The 16,793-nt window shown below is 41.1% G+C and overlaps 1 protein-coding gene across 1 annotated transcript; it reads right to left on the reverse strand.

The window, feature by feature from the left end:
* Nucleotides 1–627: 627 nt before the first annotated feature.
* On the reverse strand, nucleotides 628–9,435 carry ETAA1 (ETAA1 activator of ATR kinase). Its single transcript, XM_032183696.1, has 6 exons — nucleotides 9,210–9,435; nucleotides 8,366–8,503; nucleotides 8,017–8,093; nucleotides 6,348–6,466; nucleotides 3,870–5,962; nucleotides 628–1,932 (listed from the first exon to the last, which is right to left on the reverse strand). The coding sequence occupies exons 1-6, from the start codon at nucleotides 9,433–9,435 to the stop codon at nucleotides 1,817–1,819; spliced, it is 2,769 nt and encodes a 922-aa protein (XP_032039587.1). The 3' UTR covers nucleotides 628–1,816.
* Nucleotides 9,436–16,793: the final 7,358 nt, after the last annotated feature.

The raw sequence follows: 16,793 nt of genomic DNA on the forward strand, positions 1-16,793 counted from the left end.
ATGGCCATGCAAATCTGCTGTCTTCTGAACCATCAGAGCACTGCCAGCAGAGGTTTGACAACACAACAGAGAACCTCGCTATTTCATGTTATAGTATCTGTGTTATTATGGTGAGCTGTAAACATTTTTCTCTGGGTTAACTTTGTCAGATCAGGAAGCTGATCCAACTCATCGTATGTTGCGCAACAGCTGGAAATGGCAGGACAGGGAACTGCAGCCAGAAACTGTAAGTAATGCTCACTTGGCACAGCATCGCCTTCGGTAGACTTAAGGATTTGATTTTATAATCCAGCAACTAGCACCAAGAACGGTGGCTGATATAAAAGCACCTCCAGTAGCTTGAAAACCAATAGAGCTTACTGTTTCAGGGCTCCACTGCAGATGGTTATGTTTACAACCAGTGCCCCCACAAAGGAGTTTTAGTTTAAACTGACCAAGAGAAGCACTTTGCCACCACTATAGGTGTGTGCATGCAAAATTGAGGTGTGGAATAACTGAGTAAGTTAGTAGGCATGAGAGAACTGTCAGGTAAAGTCAGGATGGAATTCCCATCCCACTCCCTTTTACCAGTTTCTGCATTGTAGTATTTCCCAGAACAGAGTAGAGAAATGTAAAAAAACAAAACAAAACAACAAAAAAACGAATTTAATGATGATTTACAAATATACAATACTTACATTTTTAAGAGTTACAAAACCAGTACATATTACAGGAACCAAAAGCTTCATCTAGCCTTTGGTACATTTTGAAGTTATTTATTTACAAAGAAAAATCACAGTCACTTTTCATAGTGTCACATGTTTACATATAGGCATTTCTCAGTTGAAAAATATCTTGCAGCTTACCCACAGGCACTTTTTGCAGTTTGAGCTCTGCACCCATCTATCACATCAAGAATTCTATCAGCCCCCGTTAAGCTGACATGACCTTGCATTATTATGTTTTAACAGCCTTTAGTTTGAAAAATATGTATAACCCATAACACTAAACTGATTCACAGTTGCTGACATTTCACCTGGTATATTTTGTATTGCTTACAGTTTGGTAAAATGACATGGGATTCCTTTTTTTAAAAAAAAAATAAAAAAAATGCTTGGTAATACTTGGTTAGAAAAAGGTGGTCTAATTTTGGTAGTTATGATATTTCCAATTCTTTGTGGAGGAAATGAAAAACAAAAATGTCCTTTCCAGGATGTTATTTCACCTTACGAAACTTGCATATTAAATTATTCCTTCATCATGTACAATTCTTACCTTAAGAATTAAGGTAACAGACACAAACTGAGCAAGGTTTCTAAAACCTATTAATTTCCAATAGTTTCCCCAATGACAGATGTTTTCTGTACTTCCTTTAAAGCAAAACTTTAGAACTTTCACCTACCTGAAAGCAAACATTGTTTAGTCCATGTGTGCTCAAGTGTCTTCCTTTAGATTAAGATACTCCTAATAAGAGAAATACAGCCAAAATACATACAGTCTGTTTTTGAAGCCTTCTGCTTATTTGGGTCTGCAAATGCTTGCACGTGCTCATGATTTTTACAGTATACAACTTCAATGCATAACAGAACATGAACTCAGTACAATCTTGAACTTCATTATGTTGAAAATATTTGGGACTAGAATTTTACCACTGGTATTTTTTAGATAAGACTAAATACCACCAGAATATTAATTGTGGTTCAGGATCAAGATTTTTTTTTTTTTTTTATATCAGGAAATAAGCAAAGCTTGTTGTCAGTAGCCATGAACACAGTTTTAAAAAGTCTTCCAGCATTACAATATTTCCCTCCCCAAAACTTGGTAACTCCTGTCAAACTCAAGCATCTTTTAAGAATGCCTGCATTCTGGATTTTCTTCGTGCAAGAGCTTCTTGTTTCTTTCTTTCAATTTCTTCTTGAGAACATTTCCTGTTTTTTTGTTCCACCGCAGCCACTGTAAATAAAAAACATGCATTAGGAGCCTTCAAGTTTGTTCAATATGTATTTTAACTCATCTATTTTCGGTGGCTGAAGATATATGGCAAGAGCACACCATTCTGACATATGAGGCACCCAAGTTAAAAATGGCTCATCTATCCTGTCCCCAAGGCAGGAAGGGGTATAAGATGCATGACCTTTGTAGTGCTAGTGATTACTGCCTCCCAATGAAAGTACTGGGATGCAGACATTTGCTTCAAGGAAATTTTACTTGGCTGCCCTTCAAGTGAACCTTGTGACATCAGGAGTCAACACAGGGGATGGCAATGGGTTAAGAAAATTAAGGCTATCAGAGTGAAAAGGGCTCCACAATTTAGTGAGTTAGGTAGAGATACGGGCACGGAGATGGTATAGACACAGGGGTCAGATATAGTACAGGTGTCACACAAATAAAACCATAAAGGTTGAAAAAAGGTCAAAAGTAGCAATAAAAATCGGCAAAGGAGACAAGAACATGATAGCCAAACGTAATATTTTATATGTTGTGTTACAGAACTATAAATTCCCATACAATAAAATCCTGACCTCATTGGATCCAACAGGAAGACTCCCATCATTCTGCACGTCAAGTATTTTATTGTTTTTATGCACCAATTTCCAATTAATCTATTTTTAATAAGTAGCCTTTCAGACTGGGTAAATAATGAAAAAAAAAAAAAGGGCCTGTTTGCTTCTTAAAAAAAGATTAATTACAGATATCCATGACAAATTTTGTATTAGTTTTAGAAGAGATTGCTTAATGGCCATCTTTTTGTTACAGCAAGGTCCTTTTCCAAAAAAACTTAAGATGAGGGAGGAATTTTGTTGTTTCTCTTAAAATAGAATCTATGCTATCAGGTACTTTCTATTTCATTCATTTATTCTCTGAAACATTCCACAGAATGACTAGTTATCTCTCCTCTCCTCCCCACCTGACATCCAAAACAGCTACTTTCCATTTACTTGTTTCTACGCTGGGTACAAAACAGATAAAATACTGATTCTTTAGGTAATGCTGGCTGGTGGTATGCAGGAATTATTTTTTGGTTTTGTAACAGTGCTTCCTGAGAATGGAGGTTGGTATAGTACACTAAATTTCAAGGCCTATTTTATCAAAATGAATATTGATTAGTACTTCACCAAGCAATTAGGTCAAATAAAAACAAGAACTGACTGAAACTTGACTGTCTGCATTTCCCTAGCAAGTAATATCAGTGCATAGAATATACAGATGATGGACTAATGACCAACTGCGAGGCTAAATGAAGTGTTAGTGTTTAGACTGATCACAAAGAGTATTTCATTGGCAATTCTGTTCACAGAGCAAACAACAATACACACCTACTTTCAGAACGATTTGAGGTTCCAATTTCCAGGTATACACTAATAAAAAGGAATTGGCATCCCATATCATCTGCTGCCATCTTTCCCTGCCCCATCATTAACTGGGGTTTTATGAATCATGGCTGAAAAAGTAATTGTTAATGGCTTTTTTTTTTGTTTGTTTTTATTTTTCCCAAAATGTACTGTAAATTAAAGCACTGACTTGCACTACAGCATTTACCGTGTATCAACAGTTTTAAGCAGGTCAGAATATGGTATGCTGACTGCCGCATCAGGGTGTACTTGATCCTAATGATTCTGAGCATTTATGGAGACCGTGAAGTATTCTGAGAAGTGGAATGAAGATGGGGAAGTGAAGTCCCTAACTACAAGAATTCAAGAGATGTGTCAGGATGATTTTAGTTCGGAGAAAACAACCTCCAAGTTCTCGTTAGAACATTTACTAACACCTAAACTGAACAGATGAACATTGAAGCCTACTTTGAAATATGGTACAAACTTCTCCTTTGACTTTCTGATTACAGTAAGAAAACAAAAACGGTGTAACAGTAATGGAACAAAGACACATACCTGATGTAGACAGTGCAAAAGACTCTGAAAGGTGCCTCTTGAAAGGTGGTTTTGTATTCTCAGGTTTGCTGTACAAAGCCACATGCACCTGATTCTTACTTCCTTCCAAACCCTGCGGAGCAATTCCAATGCCAGAATGACTCCCTGGATTTTCTGACCCTACATGAAGAGTGTTCTGAGAACTGTTAGTCTTTCGGAACTTAAACTTTGAAGGCACAGCTGATGTTTTGTTACCAGAATTGTTATTTGTTGTCTTTCCTGCATTATTTAAGAGATCTTGGCCATCTAATCTTTTGCTACTAAAAACATTTATTGTGTTAGCTGGACTTGTTTCAGAATGAGTCTCTCTTGCTGGCACAGAATTTGACCTGTACCATTTTCCTGAAAAACTCTTTGTAGTATCTTCAGAAGCAGCTTGATGATAGTTTTTAGATAGTGTATATTTATAGTCCATAGAAGTACCCGAGATCATTGATAGAGGGCTTGAAACATTTTTACAGTTCACTGTCTGCCCTGTTGTAGTCAGTCCATATGTAACCCTTGAGAAGTTCCTACCGGAATTGTTTAGTGAAAACCCATCCTGTTTTGCATTTGTTTTTTGGGCCACGAAGCAATCAGATAGTCCTTGTTTAGATGCTGTGAAGCCACTGTCAACATTCGTTCTGGAGAGATTACTGGCTCCTTGTACAGTTTTAGCTCTTTCATTTCCTTGTTTAGCATCCTGGCTCCGAGTCTGCTTTTCTATATCATCACATACTTGATACAACAATTCATCATCCTCACAGTTTGCGTCCCACAGACTATCGGATTCACAAAACATGTCCAAAACCTCATCAGAGAATTTTGGTTCATTCCAGTCATCAAATGACGGAGTACTTTTCTTTGGTATTTCAACTGGATTTACATGACCTGTATTAGCTTGGTTAACCGCTTTAATTGCATCACTAGGTTTAGTATTGGTAGAAATATTGGCTGATTCACAGAAAATATTGTGCAAGTTACTCCCAGGTTTTTCAGTCCATGGTCTGTGAGGATTAGGTCTTGATGGGAAAAGAACAGGGTTACCTTTAGGCTCAACAGTTTCATTTCCATTCTTCACTTGAGATTGCATTGAAACAGGAATATAGCTAAAATCATTGTTCTGGGCACTTCTCCAAGTAGAACCAGTGGTTGCCGTCTTTGAGTTTTCCATCTTATTAAATGGCTTTTGTAAAGAAAGAGACTTTGCAACATTGTGTGTGTTTTTATTAGGATGCTTCAAAGGTGAAAACTGAGAACTTTTAGACTTGTGTACACCCTCCAAAGAAATTACTGAATTGCAGCTACTTCTTTCCTTTGTTCTGCCAGCATCGCTGAAACCACGCACAGAAGTATTTATAGGAATTGTTGCAGCTTCTTCAGTATTAATCAACTCAGGATTTTGGGTTATTTGCATCACAAAAGAGTCATCTGCCAAAAAATCTGTATCCCAATCATCAAAATCATCATGAACTACTCCAGCAGGCTTACTGGAGACCACCACTTGTTTCTTCAAAGGCGTATTTTTTTTTGTCAGTGTGTTAGTATCCGTTTTTGGAAGAGTCTGGTTCACACTTCCTAGTGCATAGAGATTATGTTTTTGACATGCATCTGAATTAGCATGTTGTGTATTTTTAATTTGTTCAGGAAGGTGTTCCTCCTCCAGTGTCCTTTTGTTTTCATGGAAACTATTATTTAAAGAAATACCCGATAGTCCTTGGCTCAACTGTCCAGTACACTTCTGGGTAGAGCAATCAAAAAGAGCATGAAGAGCTATTTCGGCCTCAAGGTCTACAGAGTTTTGACTGCTAGACAGACAGGGCTCTGCAGCGGTGATGCCAGTGCTTTCTGCAACTGGTTTCAGGGACAGAGCAGCACCTGTTTCACTAAGGAGTGATTTCAGGTTCTTCCTATTTACTTCATCTTTGTAACTTTTTAAAGAATCTGAGGCAGTCTGGATAAAGCCACGGCCAAGCTTCTCTTGTTCCTGAACAGCATCTAGCTCTACCAGATTTTTATCAAATTCCTTGGCCAATTTCATGAGCTCCTCTTCAGGATTTTTTATTTTAAGATCTCTAGATTTAAAAAACAAAACAACAACAACAACAACAAAAAAAAAAAAAACAACAACAACAACAAAAAAAAAACAGAGGGAGAAAAAATCAGATCTACTGAGAAAGTTTTTCCAACTTCAACTACACCATCCTACATGCTGTTTATTCTCTAGGTTACCAAGCTACAGCGTATGAGCGAATCCTACTGCTTTCAGTGCAGTCAGCATGCAATCCTTCTGATAATTCCCAACGATAACTACCCCATTAGCAAGAGATAGCAAATGCAAAGCTAAAAGCATTCTGTATGCTAATGTACAATTACATGGCTCACTATACATAATGGACCACCACATACCCTTTTTCACAAAAACCCAGCAGTGATGGGCGAGACCAAACAGTAACTTACCTTGTACAGCTTAACTTTGTCCTAGCTCGTACTTTTACTGCTCCAGGTGTACAGGGAATAGCATCCTCCCCAATCCATGTCCCTAAAAGGGAGCCTTCGTTACAGGCTGCTTTTTCATCCTGAATGATTAGATTTGTAATGCTTAGCAATTTGACTTCAGATAAAGATTGGACTAGACACACACCCTGTGTTAAAGTTGCTAAACCAATTAAACTGGATCAAATCTGTTGAAAGCCAAAGACAGGAGCTAAACCAATACAAGCTAAGCAAGATTACTGCAACACTGTCTACTGATAGTTGTATCAGTTTAATTATATCAATTTAAAGCAGGAACTTCAATTAAAATAATTGAATTTTACTTTGGTGCTCAAAGCTAATACTATATTTGCTTCCCCAATCAACTTTACACATAATTTGCAATATTCACATTACAAGCTGTGATTAGTTTACCTCCGTATACTAGTGAGGAGCTACTTGAGATACCCTGTCTTTATCCACTTAGAGCAGCATTAACAGATCAGAGAATTTGATATAAATCATATTCTGTATGCTTCCTGGAAAAAATTCTGACTTCTTCCATTACAACTATTTTATCCAAGGAGCCTTTAAACAGAAACAAATGAAGTTCAGACACTGAATGAGGATGTTTCAGAGCTTCAAAGTTCAGGCTGCATTCTAAGTTCCCAAATCTAAGAGATACTCTATTGCCATGATAAAACGTACAGAGGGACAGAGCAAAATGTTGGATGTGAGAAATTACTGCACTTAAGCCAGCAAAAGTAATTAGAACTTTTAACTGCCAGGTAGATTTAGGTAGGTTTTATTTTTTTTAATTTATATTACAAAAAAATAAGACAAGCAACAGATAGCAGCAAACCCAGTATGATCTTATTTAGTCATGATAGGGCTGTCATACTTTAAAAAGAAGCGGCATCCCTCATCAAGGATTTTCCATTTCTCCCAAATACTCAAAATAGTGAATACATTTAACTAGCTCTGTTAAATACTAGCTCTGGCATATTTTGCAAGCCAAATACTACAGAGCTCTTTTAGGAATGACAAGTTCTGCTCTTGCACTTAATAAAAAACAAACAATAAGCCTGCTATTGCAACACTAGCTTATTTTCACTTTTAATGCTGTGGACATCAAATTCACAGCAGAAGAGAGACATCAAGAGCATGGACCTTAGGGTAAAAAGGCAGATCATTTAGAATAATGATGCAACTTCACTATGTTTATATTATTATGGACTTTCTCATCTGAGTCTGTCAGATTTACTTTCCAAGTAAATCCAGTACATGATGAAACTATACCTTTTAATAAGGATAAATAAATCATAATAGATTTCCAGAGATCAGGGGTAATAAACTACATTCTGAAGATAGAACTTTCTAAACACAGCTGCCACAAGTCCATTTTCTTCATACTTTATTTTTACAGCATCTTTGACTTGAAAGAACAATGAGTCAAATGCCATGCTTATGATTTTAATTCAGTCCAGTTTTATAAACACGTTACTAGTTTTCTGCACACTTCTGATAATTCTTCTTACCATGTTAAGAGAGACTACTGTAACTGAAGTTAAGTCTTTACTAAAAGTGAATAGCGTGGCACTGCCCTGTTTGATTCCTGCATATAAAGAGCATTGTTTTAGAAAGTCACAGTTACCTGAGGAGCAATACGATTAACAATTTCTGAAATTTCAACTGCACATCTCCTGGTAGAACGTTTGTTTTTTTCATTGCCTAGGAAAACAAAACAACTTTGAAAAACACTACAATTTATAAAGTGCACTGCATCTTAAAGCGTACAATTACACTTGCTGATCAGAACTTGATGCAGCACTATATTTAAGAATTTATGGGATTTTAATAAAAGCAAAACCAAACCAAGCAACCTAATTACTTCTGGATTCCCCAACTGCTATCATAACAGGAGGAGGCCTTTTTTCAATAAATGTGATAACTCCAATCGCATTCCTCAAACAGGCACCCTGAAGTCTGAATGTTAATATTACCGAGTCCGCGTGCAATTGGCGAATGAGGATCCCAAAAGATTTCTTGCTGTATGTCAGTGTCATTAACAGGAGAGCTGAAGGTAGGTATTCTGGATTTCCTACTCAGTGATCTCTTTGGAGTTTTATGTAAACATGGCTCTGTGTAAAGAGAAAAATGATCTTTGTTAAACAACAAATGAAAACCTGAAATAGCTTAGAAGATAGAACAGGGCAAGGCACGAAAATGATGCTTTAGGAACTTTTTAAGAATCAAAATGAAGGTCATACTCATCGAGGTTCCTCTGCTTAGAAGGGTATTTTTCATAACTGCACTTGCTGCAAAGTCTGATGCGATCTTTGTCAGTTATGTCACCCCAGCTAACAGTTACAGGGTGCTGACAGCTGTATGCTCGGCATCGTGGTGCTAAGGATGAAGATTGTCTATCCTACTGGGGGGAACGTTGGCTTTAGTGTATGTTAACAAAAATAAGAGTATATATGCTTATAGGGGAGAGTGTTTTGCATTCTGATTTGCTCTGTGTTTTTCACCCAGACTCTAGTTTGAGTCAAACCTTCTGCGGGCCCCTGCAGCACCGTGGGTCACACCCCACCTGCCTACACTTCCCCGATGGGGGCTTTGCCAGGTCGGCCTGACAAAACCAAGCCGCCAGATACGGAGCAGCATCCCCGGGGCTCTCGGTGAGCCAACCCGAGACACTTCACCCTGCCCTTACGGGTGAAGCCGTGCGGGCCTACGGGAACCATTTTCAAGCTGTTAGCCCTGCCTCAGCGGCCCCCCCTCCCTGGGCAGCAGCGCGGCCAGCCCCGGGGGCAGCCCCTGCTGCTGCTGCTCGGCGCCCGGTACCTGCAGCGCCGCGCCCCGCCGCCTCCCCCGCGGCCAGGCCCAGACCCAGGCCCGGAGCCGAGCTCAGGCTCGGGCTCGCCCCGCCCTCCGCCGCCGCCGCTCCGTCCTCCGCCGGCCGCCGGCCGAGCCCCTCGAGGCCGCCGCAGCCGCCGCCGCCTCCGCCTCCGCTGCGCCTCCTCAGGGCGAGCGGCCTGAGGCAGGGCTCGCGCCGCCGGCTACCGGGCATCCCGCCGCCGCCGCGCCCGCCCCGCCGCCGCTGCCGCCGCCGCCATTTTGCCGGGGATCCCAGCCAGCCGCCGCCGATTGGCCGCCGCCGCCCGCGCCGGGCGCCCATTGGCTGCGGAGCGCCGAGGGGGCGGGAGCGGAGGGTTGGCCCCGCCCCGCCTCGCCGCAGCCGCCGTGAGGTGCCTGAGGCGCGCGCTGGGGCCGTTGAACGGTAGCGGGGGGGGGCGCTGAGGGGGCGCCTGTCCTGTCCCCGTCCTGTCCCTGCGGGGTGGCCTCAGGGCGAAAATAAACCAAAAAATACAGCCAGCCCCTGCAGCCCGGCCCTGGGCTGGCACGCAGGGACCTCCAGAAGGCGAAGTGGGTAGATAAGGGCTGACCGCCAGGTCCCTGAGGGACCCTGCCCCTACACCTCTGACCCCACAGCGATACTGCAGGCAGTGTAAACGCAAGCACATGGCGTGTGGCACTGTGGATATTTCCTCCCCACCCCACTTCATGAAACATATAAACACATCTACCAAGCGTACGGGTCAAGGAGTGAGCTGCTTACACAGGTCAAGGAGACAACTGCATGTGTGCTGGTCGCCTGCCTGGTTTTCATGTAATCATTTTGGACTACTTCGGGGTCACACTTCATCTCTAAGGCGTGAGCGGTGGATTTTGGTCTAGGATCAGGAGCGTAAGGAGTTTTAAAGTCACGAAAAATGGATTCCCTGAGTTGAGAAACCTCGTTCCGCCCAAGGCCTCAGGCAAGCAATATGGTTTTCCACTTCTCTGTTCTCAAGAGCGTAATTAAGCCAATAGAAGACGTTTTAACAAGGAAAAAATTAAGTGCTATGTATTAAACAGAGAAATTGTTACATACATGGCTAAAGTATCACAGTTAATCACAGAAAGTTGTGACGTTTGAGTAATCCCTTTGTTTATGTCGTACCATCAAATGTAACTCAGAGATCAGCCTGAACAAATGGATCTAGAATTAGGCTCCAGAATCCATCACTGAGCATCGAAGCGTGGCTGCTGGCTTGTACTCGCACCAACACGGGCAGATCTTTGCATTGGTCTAAAGCCCGGTGAAGATATGTGTGCGTATGATCACTGGTTGGCAAGACAGTAATTAAGAGCTGCGATGCATCATGCAGGTACAAAAATGGCCTTACCTGGGCTCTCTGCCCTAGGTGCAACATAGATTTCTTTCCCTGTTGTTTCCAGGTGAGATGGATGCTGAGGAGAGATTCTGTTTACAGTGGTAGTTGCAGGATAACGAGGCATTAGAATTAACACACTTGTTAAAAAATGCTACTAAAATATTGGTGTCTTCTACGACTTCCTAGCGTCCAGTTAGCAGCTGGGTACTGTGAAGCAGTCTGCTTTCATGCTCCTGTATGTTAGCAAGTGTAGTCTGAAATACTGTCAAAAATAATGAAAATCAAGTGACATCTGTCAAATTTACCAAGTGCTGTGAATTTTGCAGTGCTCGCTTTGATTTCTTCTTTTCTCCCTGCTTATTGTTCACGAACCTCCTTCGTAAAATGTGAATATTTGCCATGGGTCTTTCACTCACTAGCGAGATTTTACTTGTACAGTAAATGCATTTTGAAAAATACATTTTAAATGTGTGGCTACTTCTGTATGAGACATGTTGGTACATCAGTTTAAGCATATGCAAAGCCGTGGTTCCAAAACTTGGGAGAAAAACACCAAACCAAATCAAACAAAAACCTGTACTCTACGGAAAAGTTGAACAGCAGGTACATGATGGAAGAAAACCCCTTTCCTAACGAATAAAAGTGTGGGTATTTCATTGGAGCTCAAGAACTTCGCTCTGAGCTGATGCTGTTTATTAAGTTAAGAAATGTGGTGGAAGTCTGTGATGTTGAAGGGTTTCTCTGTGGAGCTGTAGCCTCAAGGAGGAGGGAGTTTGCATTCCCTTGTCATGGTACGAGCAGCTGGATCAATGGCTAATTGTGGTGAGGCTGCGTTCCAGGGACTCGCAGCAAACTCCTAGTGCTGCACTTGTGAGTCCTACTTTCAAATCAAGAGGGATAAATAATGGAGGAGATTGAATGAATAATAAAGTTAGTTCAGTTTTTAATAGTTCTATAAACTGCCTGAGAACTTTTTCCTGTATTTTATGAGACAAAGATCTTAAATGAAATAAATGTGGAAGATCTGAGAAGTTTCCTAAGAAATAACCATCAGTGTAATGAGAATATGAAGTGAAACGAGTGAAAAAATGCTCCTCTCTAAAATCCTTTGAGCACAGAGCTTTAAAGTGAGCATTTTTATGTTGGGAAGACTATGTATCATTAGCGAGATTTTTCAAAGTATCTCATACATCACATTAATGTAACTAACAAAGAGAAGTTACTTGTTGTAACTCTCATTCCATAACATTTCATTCTGTAACTTTCATCTTTCATTTTTGTCAGGGGCTGGTAAAAAGGAAAATCGATGATAGTGGAAATATCAGGATTTGTTGGAGAACGGAAGTTATTATAAATAATTAATTTAATTTGACAAATAATATCTTTTTCCCAGGATGTTTTTAAATGCCCTGTGACATTTTCAGTGAACTATCTTGGGCTTTTGTGTGTTTCCAAACTATATTTTCATGTCATATTTTTCTTGTCTTACTTATCTTTTTTTTTTTTTTTTTCTACTTTATTTTCAGTGCTTACAAGCACAGAATAAGAGATAAACAAAACGCAGACACGCACTCATAGCTTGTCTCAAATGAGAATGTGTGTATGCATGTTGATTACCTGAGACCAGGTGAAATAAAAATTTCCTGAGCCATATGTTACTTGGATAATTTGTTTTAAAAAATGGTTTGGGTACAAACTCTGCAACTCAATATGTATTTTAAGTATAAATGAGTTTTCTCCTAGGGAAGGAACAGTTAAAGAGTGTATGTAGCTGGGTAGCCACCTGCTCTGCGTACCTAAGGAAACCAGATAAATAGGTCATGGTCTCTCCTCTTCCTCTGCAGTGTGACTGCTGGCAAGGCAGGCATTAAGGCAAGCCGTGGGCTATTACACCTGTCAGAACCTGTCTGTTGCTTTGGTTGTGTACAAAAACAAAATACAAAACCAGACGCCTACAAAAGCAAGATGTATCTGCGTTTATAGCACAACTTCATTCAGCCTGCAGTTCTGCAGACATCCCAAAGAAATGTCAGTGGCCCCGAGATCAAAAGCCTCTGGCCATACTTCCTTGAGTGGACTGCCCTCAGCTTTGTCATGTATTTCTGTAGAGTATGGCTCAGCGAGGCTCAGAGGTATGCAAGGGGCCACCGAACGAGGTAGTTTTGAAATGTCCTAGCCAGCTTTCTCCACTCAGGGCCGGCTTGGATGTTTCTGTGCAGCACTGCCTCGTGCCACGCAGCCGTGCCCTGGTGTGTAAGGGCCTTCGTGCCTGGCAAAAGGAGATGCTAGTATGTGTGCTGAAGCATGGGTTGTGCTGGGGAGAGCCACGGAGTCATGGGATGCAGCAGGGAGGGGAGCTATCCAAACAGAGAAGTGAATTTAGATGCTTAAGGTAAGACACGTATATAAATGCAACCCCCAGGACCCAAAGAAAAATAAACAAAGATACCTGTATAAAACTTACCGTGAAAGCAGAAAATTCTAGCCACAATTTTCCACTTTTTTTTTTTTCCCCTCAGAAATCTTGCTCATCCATATATTCTCTTAAGAAGCCTTGGAGTGTTTACTAAAATGGAGCACTACATGACAGCAGATACTTCATGCAAGTTCACTGAAAGAGATATGTGTTCTGTTGCCTTCTTTGGGACCTTAGGAAAAACTGAGAGGGTATCTGAAATGTTAACTTAATGGACAATAATTTTTTCCATCCATAGGGGAATGTGGGCATCGTGCGTGTATTTTTGCTTTTATTAATAGCATTTTGATAGCACAGTTGTAAAGCTTGTCCTTGGCTTGCCTTGAAATATCATACTGACTTCACTTATTACTTTAATTTTCCAAGGTGAAATGTTCACGGAGCAGAAACCGGTGAGGAAAATATGGCCCAAACAGTTACATATACCTTTATTTTCAAAGTGCTGTCCAGAAGGGTTTGCAGCGCTTTTGGCTGATGCATAAATTGACCTAGACAGTAAATGATACATGACCTTAAAATATCTGAAGTAGCCTTGCTTGAGAATTTTTAGTAGAGAGTTATTAAATGTCAGAGTAATTTACACAAGCATAGCCTAGTTTATGCTTTTGCATTCTCTTTCCCTCTTTCTTTCCACCATGCCATCCAAGAACCATAGAAGCTTTAAAAATTTTACATATATCTCCTTTTTTTCTTCTTTTATTGTAGAGGTTTATCTTTTTTTTTTTTTATTTATCGCACTCAGAAAATCTAGTCAAATGTGAGTATAATATAGCTCGCAAAGGCCTGATCCAGCAGAGCACTTAAGTACCTGCATAACTTCATCGTGATGACATTTTCCATTGCTCATTAACTGGCATTTAAAGGAAATTTTCCATTGCTTGGTGTCTGGGCATTTAAAGGAAATTGTCAGCCAAAATGGGCCAGCCCATTTTGAAGAATTAGGTCAGGCAGCTGGAGGGAGCCCTGGAGGTTCGGGCCCTGTGCTGAAAGCTGGTGCTAGCCACCAGGAGGGCATCCTATTAGGAGTTCATTGTAGTGAGCCTCAACTCCACAGCTCTTCAAGGGTGCTCAGGGTGAACTATGCTGAGGAGATGCATCATGGTTGTGCAAGACTGGGGAGACCACTGTTTGTAGAACTTCTGCCTGAGATTTTAGCTGGGCCAGGTAGCTTCAGCACAGTGCTGCCGGCAGGCACCTCGCTGCCTTCTCCCTCTGCAGCGGGTGCAATAATCTGGGTATCTTGGAGCTGTGCTGGCTCATGCTGCATGGGCTTGCAGCAAAGAACAACCAGGAGGAGTTGAGGCAGCCGTGCCTCTCTGCTCACCTGTTTGCTACATCTGGCTCTGCTGCCCATGGAGCTTTCAGAGCTTTTCAGTATTTTTCGCTCGTGTCTTTGCTCTCATTGTTCACTACCAAGGAAGACATGCAGCTAGGGTGATCTCCCAGCTCAGATGCACCCTCTGCTACCTCATTGCTTATATGTGAAGAGAAGATATAAATGAGGGTAGGATCAAAAAATGTTCATATAAATTACAGCAGCAAGATTCTCTCTCTCTCTCTTTTTTTTTTTTTTTTTTTTTTTTTTTTTTTTTTTGTAAATCTGTTGATCCTGTTGTTTCACAGCTCCAGGCTATCAAGGAATGAGAAATAGGTTTTCTGTTCTGCTCTCTTAGTTGTTGGATTTTTTTTTATCCCATATAAGAAAACAAGTTCTAAGGTTCTTTAAAGAATAGGAAGGAATAGGTTTCTGGCTTGTTTGGGAAACCTGACATGTATTAATCTACTTTGTATCCTGTAGATGATTTCTTTCATCAGTGACAAAAACTGACCTGTATTTGGAGATCTAGGCTTGCTAAAAGTCATATGATGCAGTATAAATCAGTAAAGTATTTAGTCAGCAGCTACCCAGCACAAAGCAGTCGATGGCCAGAGAAGACAGCTTTTTGATCAAGCATTCTGTAGAACTTATTTATTTAAAGTAGGCTTAGCTTTTGATTGATACATTTGTTCCAGGAGAATGTTTACCCTGCGATCCTAAATAGCTTACTGAAGAATCAGTGATCAAACTAGTATGAAATTCTCCAAGTGCGGTCATTCTCCGGTTTTCTGTGACGTACTCAGCGATTTCTAGATAGACTATTTTTATGTCAAGTGTTTGTAGCTTGCAGTTGAAAAAACAGTTCCTGTTACTTGTTACCAAAGTGCTTTGGGGGGGGGCTTTCCTTTTATAGATTCTATACATTATCAATTGAGCCTATATCCTGGTAAGTATAAGCCACAGTTTGCGTGGAAATGCATAACAACGAAGGTCCATGTGCATCTGTGACTTATTGTGCAGCATATACTGCTGCTTGTTTTGATGTTGGTGTGATTGGAAGTTATTCTCTCATAGCGGTACCTTTGTCATCTGTGTGTAATGGGTTAGAGGTTCTGGCCAGTTCTGATACCCACGTTACGGGACCATTCCCCTGTGTGCGCTAGCTGCCGTTACGGGTTGTTTCAGGGACAGGACCATGCTTGGGGCACATGTGTAGTTTTGGCCTTAAGTCATGGAGCTGTAGTTGTGTGACTGAAGTGAGAGGGAAGTTAAAATCCTTCCCCAGAACCATCATTTCTGGCAGTTCCCTCAAGCAGGACTGAATTCTGGGCCCAGGGTCCCTTCCAGCTTTACACACCATGGCCTGATGGTCCTAATTCACAGAGTGAGCAAACAAGTGCCCAGATAAGAATTAGACACCCTTTTGATTATTAATTTTTTCATTTATTTTCAGATGGCTTTTCCTTTTGTCATATTGTTCACACATAACGCGTCTGACTCTTCCTATGTCACACTACATCTTCGCAGTAATTTTCTGCGCTGTTCTGTCCCTCTGGATTTTACAGCAGTGGATCAGAAAGGAAGTGCAAGCTCTAGCAGAAATAATAAATCCACTGCAGGTCTTGAAGGTACTAATTTCTGCAAAACAAAATACTGCCTCAATTCTGTTATGGGCTAGAAGGGGTGATCAAAGTGAAATACATTCATTGTGGAATTGGTTTGCACAGCCTGCTTCTAAACCATTACACCCTCCTGGATTTTTTTTCTTTTTTCTGCACAAGTAAATAATACCGTTGTGTCCAGCCTGACCTGTAACACTGAATCCCGTGCAGGTGTCAGGAAGTTCAAGGAACCCTTCAAAACCAGATCTGCGTCCCAAGACAGGAATGGGAGCTGTGTCGGTGTGGGGAAGGGGTCACTGGATAATCTGAATGTGGATAATTTATAGGGGATCTTTGGGGGGCTGCAAAATGTGGGACTAGTGGGCTGTGTTGGGAAGCATCCACGCAGCTGCCACACTGGGGTGCTGGGGATTCATGTCCCAGCAGCCAGCTCCCCCCCCAAGCACCCCGAGTCTGTGGCACACGTCCTGTGAGTCCCAGCCAGAAGATCGGGGTGGTTGGGCATCGCTGGAGTAATCTGACATTTGAAAAAAAATATTTTAGGAACTGTCCTGTAATTGTAGATATTTCTAATCTATGCAATCTTATCTAATTAGGTTCAACCATGCCCACCCAATTCCTTGTCTGATTGCCTGAGCCTTTCCGCTTAACCAGTCAGGTTTATTCAATAAGGTGTCCTATAATGTTATTTCCTTCTTTGAGAGTATATGTTATCATCCCTGACACAGACTTAAGAATCCCTCCACTTCTTCTCGTTTTAACATCCTCCATCTCCACAGCAAAGCCCTGTGCTTT

This window comes from Aythya fuligula, chromosome 3 (genome assembly GCF_009819795.1).
Source record: "Aythya fuligula isolate bAytFul2 chromosome 3, bAytFul2.pri, whole genome shotgun sequence".
Classification (NCBI taxonomy): domain Eukaryota; kingdom Metazoa; phylum Chordata; class Aves; order Anseriformes; family Anatidae; genus Aythya; species Aythya fuligula.